General features: G+C 39.6%; 1 protein-coding gene across 2 annotated transcripts in view; it reads right to left on the bottom strand.

Annotated features, from left to right (window-relative positions):
* The window catches only part of LOC136866637 (nose resistant to fluoxetine protein 6), a 73,173-nt gene that overhangs the window by 41,646 nt on the left and 15,924 nt on the right, over nucleotides 1–15,603 (bottom strand). For both annotated transcript variants that reach the window (XR_011017963.1, XM_067143754.2), the window contains exons 3-4: nucleotides 13,793–14,019; nucleotides 2,752–2,822 (exon numbers count right to left, since the gene is read on the bottom strand). Coding sequence is in view for 1 of the 2 variants with exons in the window: in XM_067143754.2 (XP_066999855.2) it covers nucleotides 2,752–2,822; nucleotides 13,793–14,019 (298 nt within the window). In the remaining variant the exon portion in view is untranslated. The remainder of the gene's footprint in view (nucleotides 1–2,751; nucleotides 2,823–13,792; nucleotides 14,020–15,603) is intronic.

The following is a 15,603-nucleotide window of genomic DNA, read 5'->3' as shown; positions in this document are numbered from 1 at the left end:
ATCGTCTCTCGACTACAGGTGATAGTGAATGACGGCCGACATGTTGAGCGTGTGTTATAAAGTACATCGTATGTGCTAAACCACGATTTTTATGCTAGGTATTGCTTGTGTATCGTATGAAACGCCATCTGATGGTCATTTTGTGTACTTTATTTTGGTGACAATAAAATTCCTCGTCACGCCAATAATGTGTGTCAATTGTTACCTAAAATATTGCGTTAAGTATTGTTTCTTCGAATGTTAACGAATTTTCGAGTCACCCTTTATCTGGAGACTATGAACAGAAACTCTTTCACAACATGTTCAGATAACATCATTTCTTCAAGCGAAAACGGACGGAAGAGAAATTGTGATACATGGAATTATACAGCGGGTAGTACTCGGATAAGTAAAATACGCTTCTTCAGATGACTTACTAGGTTAAATTCGACCGTTATCATCAGCCATATAACGCATGCGTACACTCTGCCATAGTCAGAGTTACTATAAATCATTCTAAAGAATAACTTCACTCTGTGAAAAATAATCCTATTTATTCACTGTGTGTTGAGTAAATCCTGTTGTGCATTTTAAGCACTGCTTGAGAAACGTCATAACTATCTCGTAGAAAAAACAGGAGTAAAATATAAAGACAGGTGAGTTGTGTGGAGTCTCTACAAGGAAGAAGTGGCGATGATAAACTGTGGTGAGAAACAACAAGAAGCAAAAATAAGACAAGGTGTAAGATAAGGATGAGCCCTCTCACCAGTACTATTCAACGGATACATATAGAAATCTATAGATGAAACAAGGAAGATTCTAAGACAAAGAAGTGGTGTTAAAATACAAGGAGAGAAGATACAATTCCTTTTGCTGACTACATAGCTTTAATAGCGGAGAGTTAAGACACATTTACGACAATGCTGGGAGTAATGCACAGTAATTTTACATATGGATATAATATTAAACTAAATTGAGACAAAACAAAAGAAATGGGGATAAGTAAGCAATAAAAAGAGTAAGGATAGCTCTGAGTGGGAACCAGTTCAGTAACGATGGAAAGGTTTCTTACTTAGGAAAATAAATAACAGATGATAACCGAAGTAAGAGAGATATGATCAGCAGAATTAGTAAGATAATATAGTTTTCAATAAAAAGAGAAATTTCCTCACATCTGAAAATATCAGCTTTAAACTGTGTAAAAGATTAATCAAGACATGTATGGAGCGTATTTCTGGACGGAAATGGGACTAGGGGTGGCAGAGAGGAAGGAGGTAGAAGCCTCTGAACAATGATGCTATAGACGAATACTGAACATTCCTTGGACAGACAGGGTTATTAATGAGGAAGTAATGGAAAATGTTGGCGAAACTCCGAGCTTGTCAATGAATATGAAGAAAGGAAGAAATACATGGATTGAACATAATCGGGCATTTTGGAGGGTTCTGTGGAAGAAAGAAATTTCAGGGGAAGTCCTAGACTAGAATATAGTGGTCAGCTGGTGGAGGAGCTGGAATGTCTATCTTGTTTGAAATGAAGAGAATGGCACGAAACCGGATTCTTTGGAGAGATGCTGCCAACCAACCTTAGGGTTGTAAACTTTAGTCTAGTATGCTCGTTGTAAACAATTATTAAAAACAGAAAATCCCGAGCTTAATCCCACAGTAGTAAATACCACGGTTACCAGACTAGACGGTAGGGTCGCGCGCAGGATTGATAACGTCAGCTGGCTCCAACCGGCAGGCTAGCACTGTGCACTGCCCACTGTAACTGTGCGTTTGTGTTAATGATTTGCTTGTGTTTATTTAACCACATGTTTAATATTTTTTTCAATGTTTTCAAATATATTTGTCAATTTTTACATCTGCACTTTTATCTAAGTATCATGTAATTTACTCATCTTTCAGAATATTACAACTGTGCTTAACACGAACTATTTCAGTAGCTTCTTCAGTACCAAATATATTGTATACAAATAAAATCAGTTTTGTATTTTCTTTCCAACCAGTGATTCTGAGAACGATCTTAAGTGTAGTTTTATTTCTAAATTTATTCACTAAAGATAAAAGGAGGATGATCAATCACACGGGCATGCATTTTGTATTTATTTCCACAGGTTTGCTGGTGTTAAGTAGTGTTGTAAAATCTCCTGGAGGTAACGAGGAAGAACCCATAACAAGTGACAGTTCATGTTCTGTCGTCACTTATATAGAATGGATAACAAGCGGTTGAATAAGAAAAATGTACTAATATGTGTGATAGTGGTTCAGGAAAGTCACGAAGAATCTGAAAAGAAAATTGGACTAAATAGTGAAGACATTGTTAACAGAAAAGTACTGATAGCAGATCAGTGACTTTAACGGCTTTCGTGAAGAAGAAGAAGAAGAAGAAGAAGAAGAAGAAGAAGAAGAAGAAGAAGAAGAAGAAGAAGAGCAGAACATCTGTTGGACAGTGTAAACTGGACAGGTTCGTTCGCCAGAGAGCGAATAAACGATAATGGGCTGCAAAACAGTGTCATAGTTGCTTACTGTGGTTACTAACGTGTAAAGAAGTAGATGTTTCCCTTCTCACATAGGCTATGTGAGAATATAAGGATTAAATAATGAAGAAAGGGCACAGTGCGTTATAAACAAACTATCACATAATATTGAGGAATAGCCAGTACATTGTAAACTTTCTTTGGCACGCCCCTCGAACTTCCTTGGGGTGAAAAGCGAAATGAACATTTTCATTACTGAACTTCATTATTCAAATACCATGGACTGCACCTACCTGCCTTTCTGGTTAGAACGTCGTAGCCAGTGCTGAGAACAACCACGACCGCGAAGAAGACGAGGACAACACTGAAAATATATGGCAGAAAGGTTTTGAACATTAATGGTAAAACACAGGAAAAGCTTGTGCAATAGGTTTACATCTTATGCTGTATTTATCCTTTTTTTTTTTTTGCTATTTGCTTTACGTCGCACCGACACAGATACGTCTTATGGCGACGATGGGATAGGAAAGGCCTAGGAAGTGGAAGGAAGCGGCCGCGGCCTTAATTAAGGTACAGCCCCGGCATTTGCCTGGTGTGAAAATGGGAAACCACGGAAAACCATCTTCAGGGCTGCCGACAGTGGGGCTCGAACCCACTATCTCCCGATTACTGGATACTGACCGCACTTAAGCGACTGCAGCTATCGAGCTCGGCTGTATTTATCTTTACTGTCACTGTGGTGGTATTACAAGTTTTTCATTGACATCATTATTTCTCTTAAAAATGACAATAAATACGTCAATATTATGGAAACTACTCATCTGTTGAGAATAGGACCTATTCTCGTACAAAAATTTTACGTGTGTATCACAGGAAAATTGCTAAAAATTTGAACCTCATATTGTTAGTAGACGCTGTCCTCTTAGCTTCTGTTGCTCATGGCAGTGAGGACAGCTTTACTTATTCTCCTATTTCATATCTCCCAGCTGATAGCATCATCATCGAAGAGTTAGCTTTGCCACATAACCCTGGCAACTATTTAAAACACCGGTACATCCACCTCAATCTGGAAAAGGAATATAATTTCTTCGAAATTAAGTTCTGGGAAAATCACACTTAAACTTTCACCATTTATGATCTCCTTATAATGCAACTCGACGAATCAATCAATCAATCGATCAATCAATCAATCAATCAATCAATCAATCAATCAATCAATCAATCAATCAATCAATCAATCAATCAATCAATCAATGTCTACCTATATCTCTATGAATCTATCAAAAAAGGAACGCACATTTACATGCAGAACATACAACACACAGTGGCCGCCCGGCCGATGCGGTGAAGGCGCTCGTTTAACTGGAAATAGCGTGAGTACGATTCCCCGTCATGAAGTATAAAAATTTTAGAAAATAATATTTCAACTTCCGGTGGTGCTTATGACCCTAAGGTTTACGCAGCCTACACCAAAAATGAGTACCAGATTAATTCCCGGGGGCAAACGCGGTCGGGTGTAGAGCTAACGACTCTACAGAACCAAGTGCCGAGGTTTTGGATAGTGGAAGCCTTTACCCTCCACCCCTCCAAGGGCCTTCATGGCCTGTACGGAGATGATTTTGCTTTCTTTTAGGTACAATACACACAGAGGGATTTTTTTTATTTTTTTTTGCTATTTGCTTTACGTCGCACCGACACAGATAGTTCTTATGGCGACTATGTGACTGGAAAGAGCTGGGAGTGAGAAGGAAGTGGCCATGGCCTTAATTAAGGTACAGCCCCGGCATTTGACTGGTGTGAAAACGGGAAACCACGAAAAACCATCTTCAGGGCTGCCGACAGTGGGGTTCGAACCCACTATCTCCCGAATACTGGGTACTGGCCGCACTTAAGCGACTGCAGCTATCGAGCTCGGTCAGAGGGAAATCCAGCACCTCTGTTATTATAACAACTATTTGTTCTGCTATTTGTTTTCTGTGGGGTGGCAATAGGAGGCAGATTTGAAGCCGGTGACCAAGGCCTTAATTAATATACAGTCACAGCATTTGCGAGTGTGAAAATTAGAAACCACGAGGTCATCTTCAGGGCTCCCGACTGTGAGGTTAGAACCCACCATCGCCCAAAAAACAAGCTAAAATTTACGTGACCTAAAGTACGTACCCAATTCAGTCGGTATTATTATTATTATTATTATTATTATTATTATTATTATTATTATTATTATGTTTAATTACCGTTATTTATAGCACCAAGAGCAGTAATATTAGCAAAGGAAATGCAATTGCTTGTGGTTACTTAATAATAAATATTATGCAGAGTGTATGTAAACATTTTTGTCAAACTTCGTGGGGTGTTTCTGGGGGAAAATTTTTACTATTTGCTTTACGTCGCACCGACACAGATAGGTCTCATGGCGACGATTGGATAGGAAAGGCCTAGGGGTGGGAAGGAAGTGGCCGTGGTCTTACTTATGGTACAGCCCCAGATTTCGTTGGTATGAAAATGGGAAACGACGGAAAACCGTCTTCGGGCCTGCCAACAGCGGGGTTCGAATCCTCTATCTCCCGGATGCAAGTTCACAGCTGCGTGGCTCCATCCACACGGCCAACTCGCCCCGTCGGGGAAAATTATCCCTTCGGACATATGTCCTACAGTTCCTACAGTGTGTACGTACTGAGGTACAGGCACACACCTGCTACAATACTAAAGTTTTTGTCGTCCGCCTTCCATGTTGTTCATTGACAAGGCCACATTTGGACGACATGGCATCTTAAACTTACGTAACACACACGTGGGTAATTGAAAATCCCCTTTGGACTAATGTGTGCTGTGGTGTAATCCGTGATCAACTGATCGGGCTGTACCTGCTGAATTGACCCGTACAGTTGACGTTCTTGAGGGACACGCTGATTGTACTGCTTTAACATGTGCCTATTCCTGTTTTCTGCTCCAAGTGGTTCAAGCAGAGCACTCCAATCTTTGGACAATACTTTCCCATGAACGTGGATTGGGCGTCGAGGTCCAGCCTAATGGCCCGCTTAGTCTCCTGACCTTAATCCACTAGATTTTCATTAGCGTGAACGCATGAAAAGTGTAGTGTACATTATTTCGGATAACGGCATCATCGACCTCGAACAGCGTACCATCAACGCCGCTGTTCTTGGCCGACACTTTGAACATCTCCTGTGATGCGGCAAATGTACATCCTCTAAGTCCGTCACATGTAACTCAGCAACAACACATTATAGGACGTGTGTTAATGGGGATATGTTTCTTCTTTTCATACCAAGAATTGACCTCTGACGTATTTTACAAATATTTAGCTTTCAGATAGGACCAAAATGTGGAAATTCTTATCATTACCTATTTTGATGGGAGGCTGTAAGTCCTGTACTGACGATTAGACTGTACTTTTCTCATTAAATATTAATCTTATGAGGCTGAATATGTATGCAATTGTCGATACATGCTTTCTCAATGTTCTGACATTTTTTAAAGCCGAGTGAAAATATTATTTTCAATATTAAATACTGAAAATAAACTGTAATATTACAACGTTTAATAGTACAATAAATTTTCCCCATATTTTCCATTAAAACTTCCATGATTATATCAGGAACAAAAGAATAGAACCCAGTAATCCCACACCTAAGTATGGAATAACTGTAAAAAGTTAATACTTTTAAGTAAAATGTGCCTGAAAAAATGCAATTATATGTTATCATGTCAGCGCTTCGAATTTAACTCGATGGTACTTTTCATGCATACCACTCCAATATTCTGGATTTTAACTCTGTTTTGCGAGCTTTTCTGCATGCAAATCAGCTTTAGAAACCCGTATCATGTCCATATCTTAGAAAATCTGCAGTGCATTCCTTCCCGGTTGAATATTTAGCTGCTGTAGCAATTGCACATAATCTCCCTCACTGATTGTTGATACCGCATCATTAGCACCTGGGATCAATGCCTGATATCACACAAAGAAACCCTTTCCGGAACTTTACATATCTTGAAAATTCTTGTAGGTTTGGACATGATAATGCGTTAGCTACAAGTCATAGAACCATGAGCCGGGCTGAGACGCTCAGACGGTTAAGGCTCTGGCCTTCTGAGTCCAGCTTGGGAGATTCAATCAATCAATCAATCAATCAATCAATCAATCAATCAATCAATCAATCAATCAATCAATCAATCAATCAATCAATCAATCAATCAATCAATCAATCAATCAATCAATCAATCAATCAATCAATCAATCAATCAATCAATCAATCAATCAATCAATCAATCAATCAATCAATCAATCAATCAATCAATCAATCAGTACTGATCTGCATTTAGGGCAGTCGCCCAGGTGGCAGATTCCCTATCTGTTGCTTTCCTAGCCTTTTCCGAAATAATTTCAAAGAAATTGGAAATTTATTGAACATCTTCCTTGGTAAGTTATTCCAATCCCTAACTCCCCTTCCTATAAATGAATATTTGCCCCAGTTTGTCCTCTTGAATTGCAACTTTATCTTCATATTGTGATCTTTCCTACTTTCATAGACGCCATTCAAACCTATTCGTCTACTAATGTCATTCCACGCCATCTCTCCGCTGACAGCTCGGAACTTACCACTTAGTCGAGCAGCTCTTCTTCTTTCTCTCAGTTCTTCCCAACCCAAACATTGCAACATTTTTGTAACGCTACTCTTTTGTCGGAAATCACCCAGAACAAATCGAGCTGCTTTTCTTTGGATTTTTTCCAGTTCTTGAATCAGGTAATCCCGGTGAGGGTCCCATACACTGGAACCATACTCTAGTTGGGGTCTTACCAGAGACTTATATGCACTCTCCTTTGCATCCTTACTACAACCCCTAAACACCCTCATAACCATGTGCAGAGATCGGTACCCTTTATTTACAATCCCATTTATGTGATTACCCCAGTGAAGATCTTTCCTTATATTAACACCTAGATACTTACAATGATCCCCAAAAGGAACTTTCACCCCATCAACGCAGTAATTAAAACTGAGAGGACTTTTCCTATTTGTGAAACTCACAACCTGACTTTTAGCCCCATTTATCAACATACCATTGCCTGCTGTCCATCTCACAATATTTTCGAGGTCACGTTGCAGTTGCTCACAATCTTGTAACTTATTTATCACTCTATAGAGAATAACATCATCCGCAAAAAGCCTTACCTCCGATTCCACTCCTTTACTCATATCATTTATATATATAAGAAAACATAAAGGTCCGATAACACTGCCCTGAGGAACTCCCCTCTCAACTATTACAGGGTCAGACAAAGCTTCACCTACTCTAACTCTCTGAGATCTATTTTCTAGAAATATAGCAACCCATTCAGTCACTCTTTTGTCTAGTCCAATTGCACTCATTTTTGCCAGTAGACTCCCATGATCCACCCTATCAAATGCTTTAGACATGTCAATCGCGATACAGTCCATTTGACCTCCAGAATCCAAGATATCTGCTATGTCTTGCTGGAATCCTACAAGTTGAGCTTCAGTGGAATAACCTTTCCTAAAACCGAATTGCCTTCTATCGAACCAGTTATTAATTTCACAAACATGTCTAATATAATCAGAAAGAATGCCTTCCCGAAGCTTACATACAATGCATGTCAAACTTACTGACCTGTAATTTTCAGCTTTATGTCTATCACCCTTTCCTTTATACACAGGGGCTACTATAGCAACTCTCCATTCATCTGGTATAGCTCCTTCGGCCAAACAATAATCAAATAAGTACTTCAGATATGGTACTATATCCCAACCCACTGTCTTTAGTATATCCCCAGAAATCTGATCAATTCCAGCCGCTTTTCTAGTTTTCAACTTTGTATCTTATTGTAAATGTCATTGTTATCATATGTAAATTTTATTACTTCTTTGGCCTTAGTCTCTTCCTCTATCTCGACATTATCCTTGTAACCAACAATCTTTACATATTGCTGACTGAATACTTCTGCCTTTTGGAGATCCTCACATACACACTCCCCTTGTTCTATCGAACCAGTTATTAATTTCACAAACATGTCTAATATAATCAGAAAGAATGCCTTCCCGAAGCTTACATACAATGCATGTCAAACTTACTGACCTGTAATTTTCAGCTTTATGTCTATCACCCTTTCCTTTATACACAGGGGCTACTATAGCAACTCTCCATTCATCTGGTATAGTTCCTTCGGCCAAACAATAATCAAATAAGTACTTCAGATATGGTACTATATCCCAACCCACTGTCTTTAGTATATCCCCAGAAATCTGATCAATTCCAGCCGCTTTTCTAGTTTTCAACTTTGTATCTTATTGTAAATGTCATTGTTATCATAAGTAAATTTTATTACTTCTTTGGCCTTAGTCTCTTCCTCTATCTCGACATTATCCTTGTAACCAACAATCTTTACATACTGCTGACTGAATACTTCTGCCTTTTGGAGATCCTCACATACACACTCCCCTTGTTCATTAATTATTCCTGGAATGTCCTTCTTGGAACCTGTTTCTGCCTTAAAATACCTATACATACCCTTCCATTTTTCACTAAAATTTGTATGACTGCCAATTATGCTTGCCATCATGTTATCCTTAGCTGCCTTCTTTGCTAGATTCGATTTTCTAGTAAGTTCCTTCAATTTCTTGTTACTTCCACAGCCATTTCTAACTCTATTTCTTTCCAGTTTGCACCTCCTTCTTAGTCTCTTTTTTTCTCTATTATAATAAGGTGGTTCTTTACCATTTCTTACCACCCTTAAAGGTACAAACCTGTTTTCGCATTCCTCAACAATTTCTTTAAACCCATCCCAGAGTCTGTTTACATTTTTATTTACCGTTTTCCACCGATCATAGTTACTTTTTAGAAACTGCCTCATACCTGCTTTATCAGCCACATGGTACTGCCTAACAGTCCTACTTTTAAGACCTTCCTTTCTATCACATTTATTTTTAACTACCACAAAAACAGCTTCATGATCACTAATACCATCTATTACTTCAGTTTCCCTATAGAGCTCATCTGGTTTTATCAGCACCACATCCAAAATATTTTTCCCTCTGGTTGGTTCCATCACTTTCTGAATCAGCTGTCCTTCCCATATTAACTTATTTGCCATTTGTTGGTCATGCTTCCTGTCGTTCGCATTTCCTTCCCAATTGACATCTGGCAAATTCAGATCTCCCGCTACAATCACATTTCTTTCCATGTCGTTTCCCACATAGCTGACTATCCTATCAAATAATTCCGAATCCGCATCAGTGCTACCCTTTCCCGATCTGTACACTCCAAATACATCAAGTTGCCTATTATCTTTAGAAATTAGCCTTACACCTAGAATTTCATGTGTCTCATCTTTAACTTTTTCGTAGCTTACAAATTCTTGTTTCACCAGAATGAAAACTCCCCCTCCCACCTTTCCTATCCTATCTCTACGATACACACTCCAGTGCCGTGAGAAAATTTCTGCATCCATTATATCATTTCTCAGCCATGATTCAACTCCTATTACAATATCTGGTAAATATATATCTATTAAATTACTTAATTATATTCCTTTCTTTACAATACTTCTACAGTTCAACACTAACAATTTTATGTCATCCCTACTTGATTTCCAGTTCCCTGTTCCCTTATCACCGCTCCCTAGGCCATCCCGTTTCCCTGAATGTACCTCCCTATTACCCTTCCAAACAAATTTCCTAACTTATACGTACCACTGCGGTTTAAATGAAGGCCATCCGAGCGCAGATACCTATCTCCTACCCACCCATTAAGATCTAGAAATTTCACTCCCAGTTTCCAACATACCCACTCCATAGTCTCATTTAAATCCCCAATCACCCTCCAGTCAGTATCCCTCCTACACAGTATTCCACTAATAACAATCTCCGCTTTCTTAAACTTCACCCGTGCTGCATTTACCAGATCCCACACATCTCCAACTATGTTGGTACTTATATCAGCTTGCCTTACGTTGTTGGTACCAACGTGAAACACTACCACCTTCTCCTTCCCCTCCTCCCTCTCTTCTACTTTCCTCAACATCTGCCTCAACCTAATTCCTGGATAACATTCTACCCTGGTTCCCTTTCCTCCACACACTTTCCCCACGTGTCTAACGATGGAATCCACCATGACCAGAGCCTCAACCCTACCCATCTCATTTGATCCCCTCCCCTCCTGGTCAGCCCTATCTTTCCTGATAGCTGCAGAAGCTACTTCCTCCTCCCTTTTCTCCTTCCCATGACCCTGTTCCACCTGTCTTTTCCTATCCTCTACTCTACATTTCCCTTTCCTACCTTTTCCCTTCCTCCTACTTCCACGCATCTCAGCAACAGTTCCCTGTCCCTCATCTTCCCTCTGTTGTTCTACCTGGAGTGACTCGTACCGATTTCGCACGGACACCTGTCCTGAATTCTGATCCTGAATAGAGCCCTTGGCCTGCAATCTCCTTCCCCTTAGAACATTAGACCACCTGTCTTCTACAACTCCTCCCTTTCCTTCCCCTCCCTCTTGTACACCTACTGTAACCTGTACATTGTTTGAGGGAGTCCTATCTTCCTTCCTGTCTTCTGTGAGAATCCTAATTATCTCCCTCAAACTTTCCAACTCCTCCCTCATACCCCTCAATGCCTCACCACACCCACAATAAGTACACTCGCGCTCCTTAGCCATTCTTTACGGGGGGAAAATTTTAAATTATAAAATAAAATAACTTATTTGCAAAAAAATAAATGAACGGAGGGATATATTGTCTGGGATAGTACACAACAATAAGGTAATTAATATACGACTACACTACAATACTACTTAGTCGTGCTCTATTTTGTTTTTATCCTACAACCCCTTACAGGATAAAAGCTGCTGTTAATTACTGAATATCGAAAGTAATACACAAGAACTACACAATTCCAAACTGCAATTAAGCCTATCCTAATTTCAACAATATTTTAGTAAGAGTTTCTACGGATACTTCTACTACACCAGTACTACACAAATATTTTACAATAATAAAATAAGCACACTAAATTCTAATAGGATATTACTCGTATACTACTGTACAGTACACTACAGTAATTTTTAAACTACTTTCAGACGTATCCTAATTACGATACCGGTACCGTACCGTATGTCACTACTAAGCCCAACAGAAATGAAATTTGCAAGAACTACTGTACTCAAAGATTACCAACGAAGCTAAATGCTTAGACAAATTATTATTTAGTATTACGGTCTAATAGATATACACGAAAGATAACACACGAATATAGCAGGCAAGATACGGCACTATCTAAATGTACTGTATCTATACTACAATGTATCTACACTACACTACACTGCGTTTGGTTAAATGCTTAAGTATCAAAAGGATTGCCGTACACGAAGAAAAACACGAATATAACTGGCAAGATACTATCTAATATATTATACCTTATCTTCACTACAATTCTACTGAAATGTGGTTATGTGATTATTACAGCTGATGGATTACTATTATTTCCCTACTCCACGGGACGGAGAAAAAAAAAGTGTCCTTAATTAGGCCTACTGAAGAATACGAGGTTGTCTACAATAATTTCTCAAATATTTCTATCAAAACTACTACTACTACTACTCCAGGGACTTGAACTGCAATTACTGGGATATATGAACTTTATTATTATTAGCTAACCGCTCATAAATACTGAAAGATCGAGGGAGCGAAATATAAATTACGGATACTAACTACCTACTCAGAAGTACAAATGAATGGAATACAAGGTCAGCTGATTTTTATTTATATTTACTTGACTACACTACACCCTTTGTTCACGACTGTAGCCAACAATGCAATATTTGAATATGAGGAGCGACAATAATCAATAACAATACGACTGTTAACTATTACCGTGTAATCTCTTTAACTTCTTTTTAAATGGAAGTTTACAGGCGTATCGTGTTTTTTAATGTAGTAAATTATTACTTTCGCGATAGTTTGAACGTATATCTATACGAAATACCGGAGAAGTTGCTGCAGAAGTTACGGTACTATTCCTTATGATAATCTGCCTTTGTAAGTACAGCCAACAAACCTACAGATATTTACAAGTATTTTTAAAGTTAATATTGTTACCTAAAGTATTACCTAAACCTAAATTCGAAACAAGGTGCACCTAGCTAGCCTACTTAACCTAGAAAACGTAATTTACTGAAGACCAACTGAATTACTTGTTACAAAATTTAAATAATTATTACTACTCCCAATTTCTGCCAACAAGCACTAAACACCACTATATAAACAGCACTAAATGAATCAGATATACACAAAATTAAGCTATTTCAATAGGTTTTCACTACTTTAACACTACAATAATGCAAGAGCTCTCTCAACAGCCAACCGTTCTCAAGCGATCCTGGCTCAGTCTGGTGGTATTTGAAGGTTCTCGAATACGTCAGCCCCGCGTCGGTGGATTTACTGGCACGTAAACGAACTCCTGCGGGACTAAATTCCGATACCGCGGTGTCTCCGAAAACCGTAAAAGTATGTTTTGGGGCGTAAAGCCGATAACATTATTATTACAAAACTATAAGAATTGAAACAAACAACACATACAACGGATAAACAAATAAAGAATGATGCATATCGGCTGTTTATCAGGCTGCCGAACACGCAAAACTCCCCTAGAACACACAAATCTGTCAAATAAAAAGGAGCTAGTCCAGAAAACAATTCTCAAGTCTGAAGGAACAGTTCTAGAATAGAGGAGTGACTCTTTTATATAACATCGCATTTAAATGGATATTAAATGGCATTTGGGTTACAATTTCTGACACCAAACCCACAAATGCACATCATAAAGTGGACTTCCAGATAACAAAATCATAAGAAATCTAAAAATGGGTATTTCCTACCGAAAATCCTTTACGACCTCCCATTAACAATTGGAACTTCTAATAGAGAGTGAGAAATATTCCATAGTATACATACATACGCCGACCCCGTGGTGTAGGGGTAGCGTGCCTGCCTCTCACCCGGAGGCCTCGGGTTCGATTCCCGGCCAGGTCAGGGATTTTTACCAAGGCTGGTTCGAGGTCCACTCAGCCTACTTGATTAGAATTGAGGAGCTATCTGACGGTGAGATTGCGGCTCCGGTCTAAAAAGACCAGAATAACGGCCGAGAGGATTAGTCGTGCTGACCACACGACACCTCGTAATCTGCAGGCCTTCGGGCTGAGCAGCGGTCGCTTGGTAGGCCAAGGCCCTTCAAGGGCTGTAGTGCCATGGGGTTTGGTTTGGTTTTCTTATACATACTTACACTATGATACCATATTTGTACTTACATAGCAACCCAGTCTTCAGGCTCGAAGTCTGGTTGGTCTGCAGTGTGGCACTCAGACTCCAGCACCTCAAACTTCAGTTCCATGTTCATAGTACTCAAATACAGAGCAAATTGCTGATAATCTCTCTCCACCATCATTGCGGTGTCATTGATGCTGCACGAAGATGGCACACACTTGGCTACCTTCAATGGCATGATCGCCAACATGAAACCGGAACTTCCTATGCCCTGGGAACAAAATTTACAGAATTCTATGTTGAGCGCCTTCCTAGGAGATTACATTCGACGTGGGAAACATATGCACTGTCGACTACACAGACCTCAGACTATTTAACGTTACCTTTACATTTATTTGGATCAATTTTCATCATGGTGCCCTTAAGCTAGTGGGTTCCGGGTTTGATTCCCAGATGGAGTGGGGATTTTTGCTAGTTGAATACTCTATGTTTGTGCTCCTCGCATTACCCACCGCTTCCTTTTTCCACATCCCATCACTCATACAAACTACGAGAGAAACACGTAATAACGAATGAATCCTAAAATACAGGACCAAGTCAACGAGTGTGATAGAGTCGGAATCCACGACCCAATCATGGTGTGGAAGAAGCGATAGAAAGAAGCCCCTATGATTTTACTAAACTCCGCTGTAATCCCCTATTTGCAACTAGTTCCGTGGCCTCGTTTATTTGTGTAACTCTTATCGTTAAATCATTAGAAAATAAGTCTAAACACCATCGTCTTTGTCTCCCTCCGCTTCTCTTACCGTTCATAACAGAGTCCACTATTCTCCTCGGTAACGTATCCTCCTCCATTCGCCTCGCATGGCCCCACCACCGAAGCCGCTTCGTGCGTGCAGTTTCATCCATCGAGTTCATTCCCAACTTGAGCTTTATCTCCTCATACCGAATAACCTCCTGCCATTGCCCCCACCTGCTTGTACCAGCAATCATTCTCGCTACTTTCATGTCTGTTACTTCTAACTGATGAATAAGATATCCTGAGTCAACCCAGCTTTCACTACCGTAAAGCAAAGTTGGTATGAAAACAGACCGATGTAAAGATAGTTTTGTGCGGGAGCTGAATTTCTTCTTATAGAATACTGTTGATCGCCATTGTCAGCTCACTGCACTACCTTCACTGCACCTTGATTCAATCTCGGTTAGTATACTACCATCCTGGGAGATATCACATCCTAAATATTTGAAATTATCTACCTGTTCCAGGTTTGTATCCCTAACCCAGGGATGGCGAAACTTTTCTAGCTAGTGTGCCATTTCAAGTCTGGTTTATTATTCTCAACTGTCTACTGAGTCACATGTTATTTTCCTTTGGAATGGCTACAAACCCCAACTCCCCATCCCTACGCCGACTTGCAACCCTAATTCCATATTATGTTTCGTAATGTGTTATGATTACATATGTAACTTTTTCTTCTTCTTGGAGTGTCTGTCCGCCTCGGACGTAGGCGATCAACATGGCTATTCTGGCTTTATCCTTTGCAATTCGGAACAGTTCTGTAGATGTTTTGTTGAACCGGGTTTTAAGATTATCGAGCCAGGAAATTCTTCTTCGCCAAGGAGATCTTTTACCTTCTATTATTCCTTGCAGGATAAGTTGAAGCAGCTCATATCTTTTCTGATTCCTCATGATGTGTCCAAAATGTTGCAGTTTACGACACATGATGGTGTTGATCACCTCTGGTCTCTTGTTAGCTCGGCGTAGAACCTGAACGTTTGTAACTTTCTGAGTCCATGATATTCTCAAAATTCTTCTGTATACCAGAGTTCAAATGCTTCCCGTATAGCAGTGGTG

Source organism: Anabrus simplex, chromosome 3 (genome assembly GCF_040414725.1).
Source record: "Anabrus simplex isolate iqAnaSimp1 chromosome 3, ASM4041472v1, whole genome shotgun sequence".
Classification (NCBI taxonomy): domain Eukaryota; kingdom Metazoa; phylum Arthropoda; class Insecta; order Orthoptera; family Tettigoniidae; genus Anabrus; species Anabrus simplex.
The sequence above is the reverse complement of the archived record's forward strand: the minus strand, read 5'-3'. Positions and strand labels throughout refer to the sequence as shown.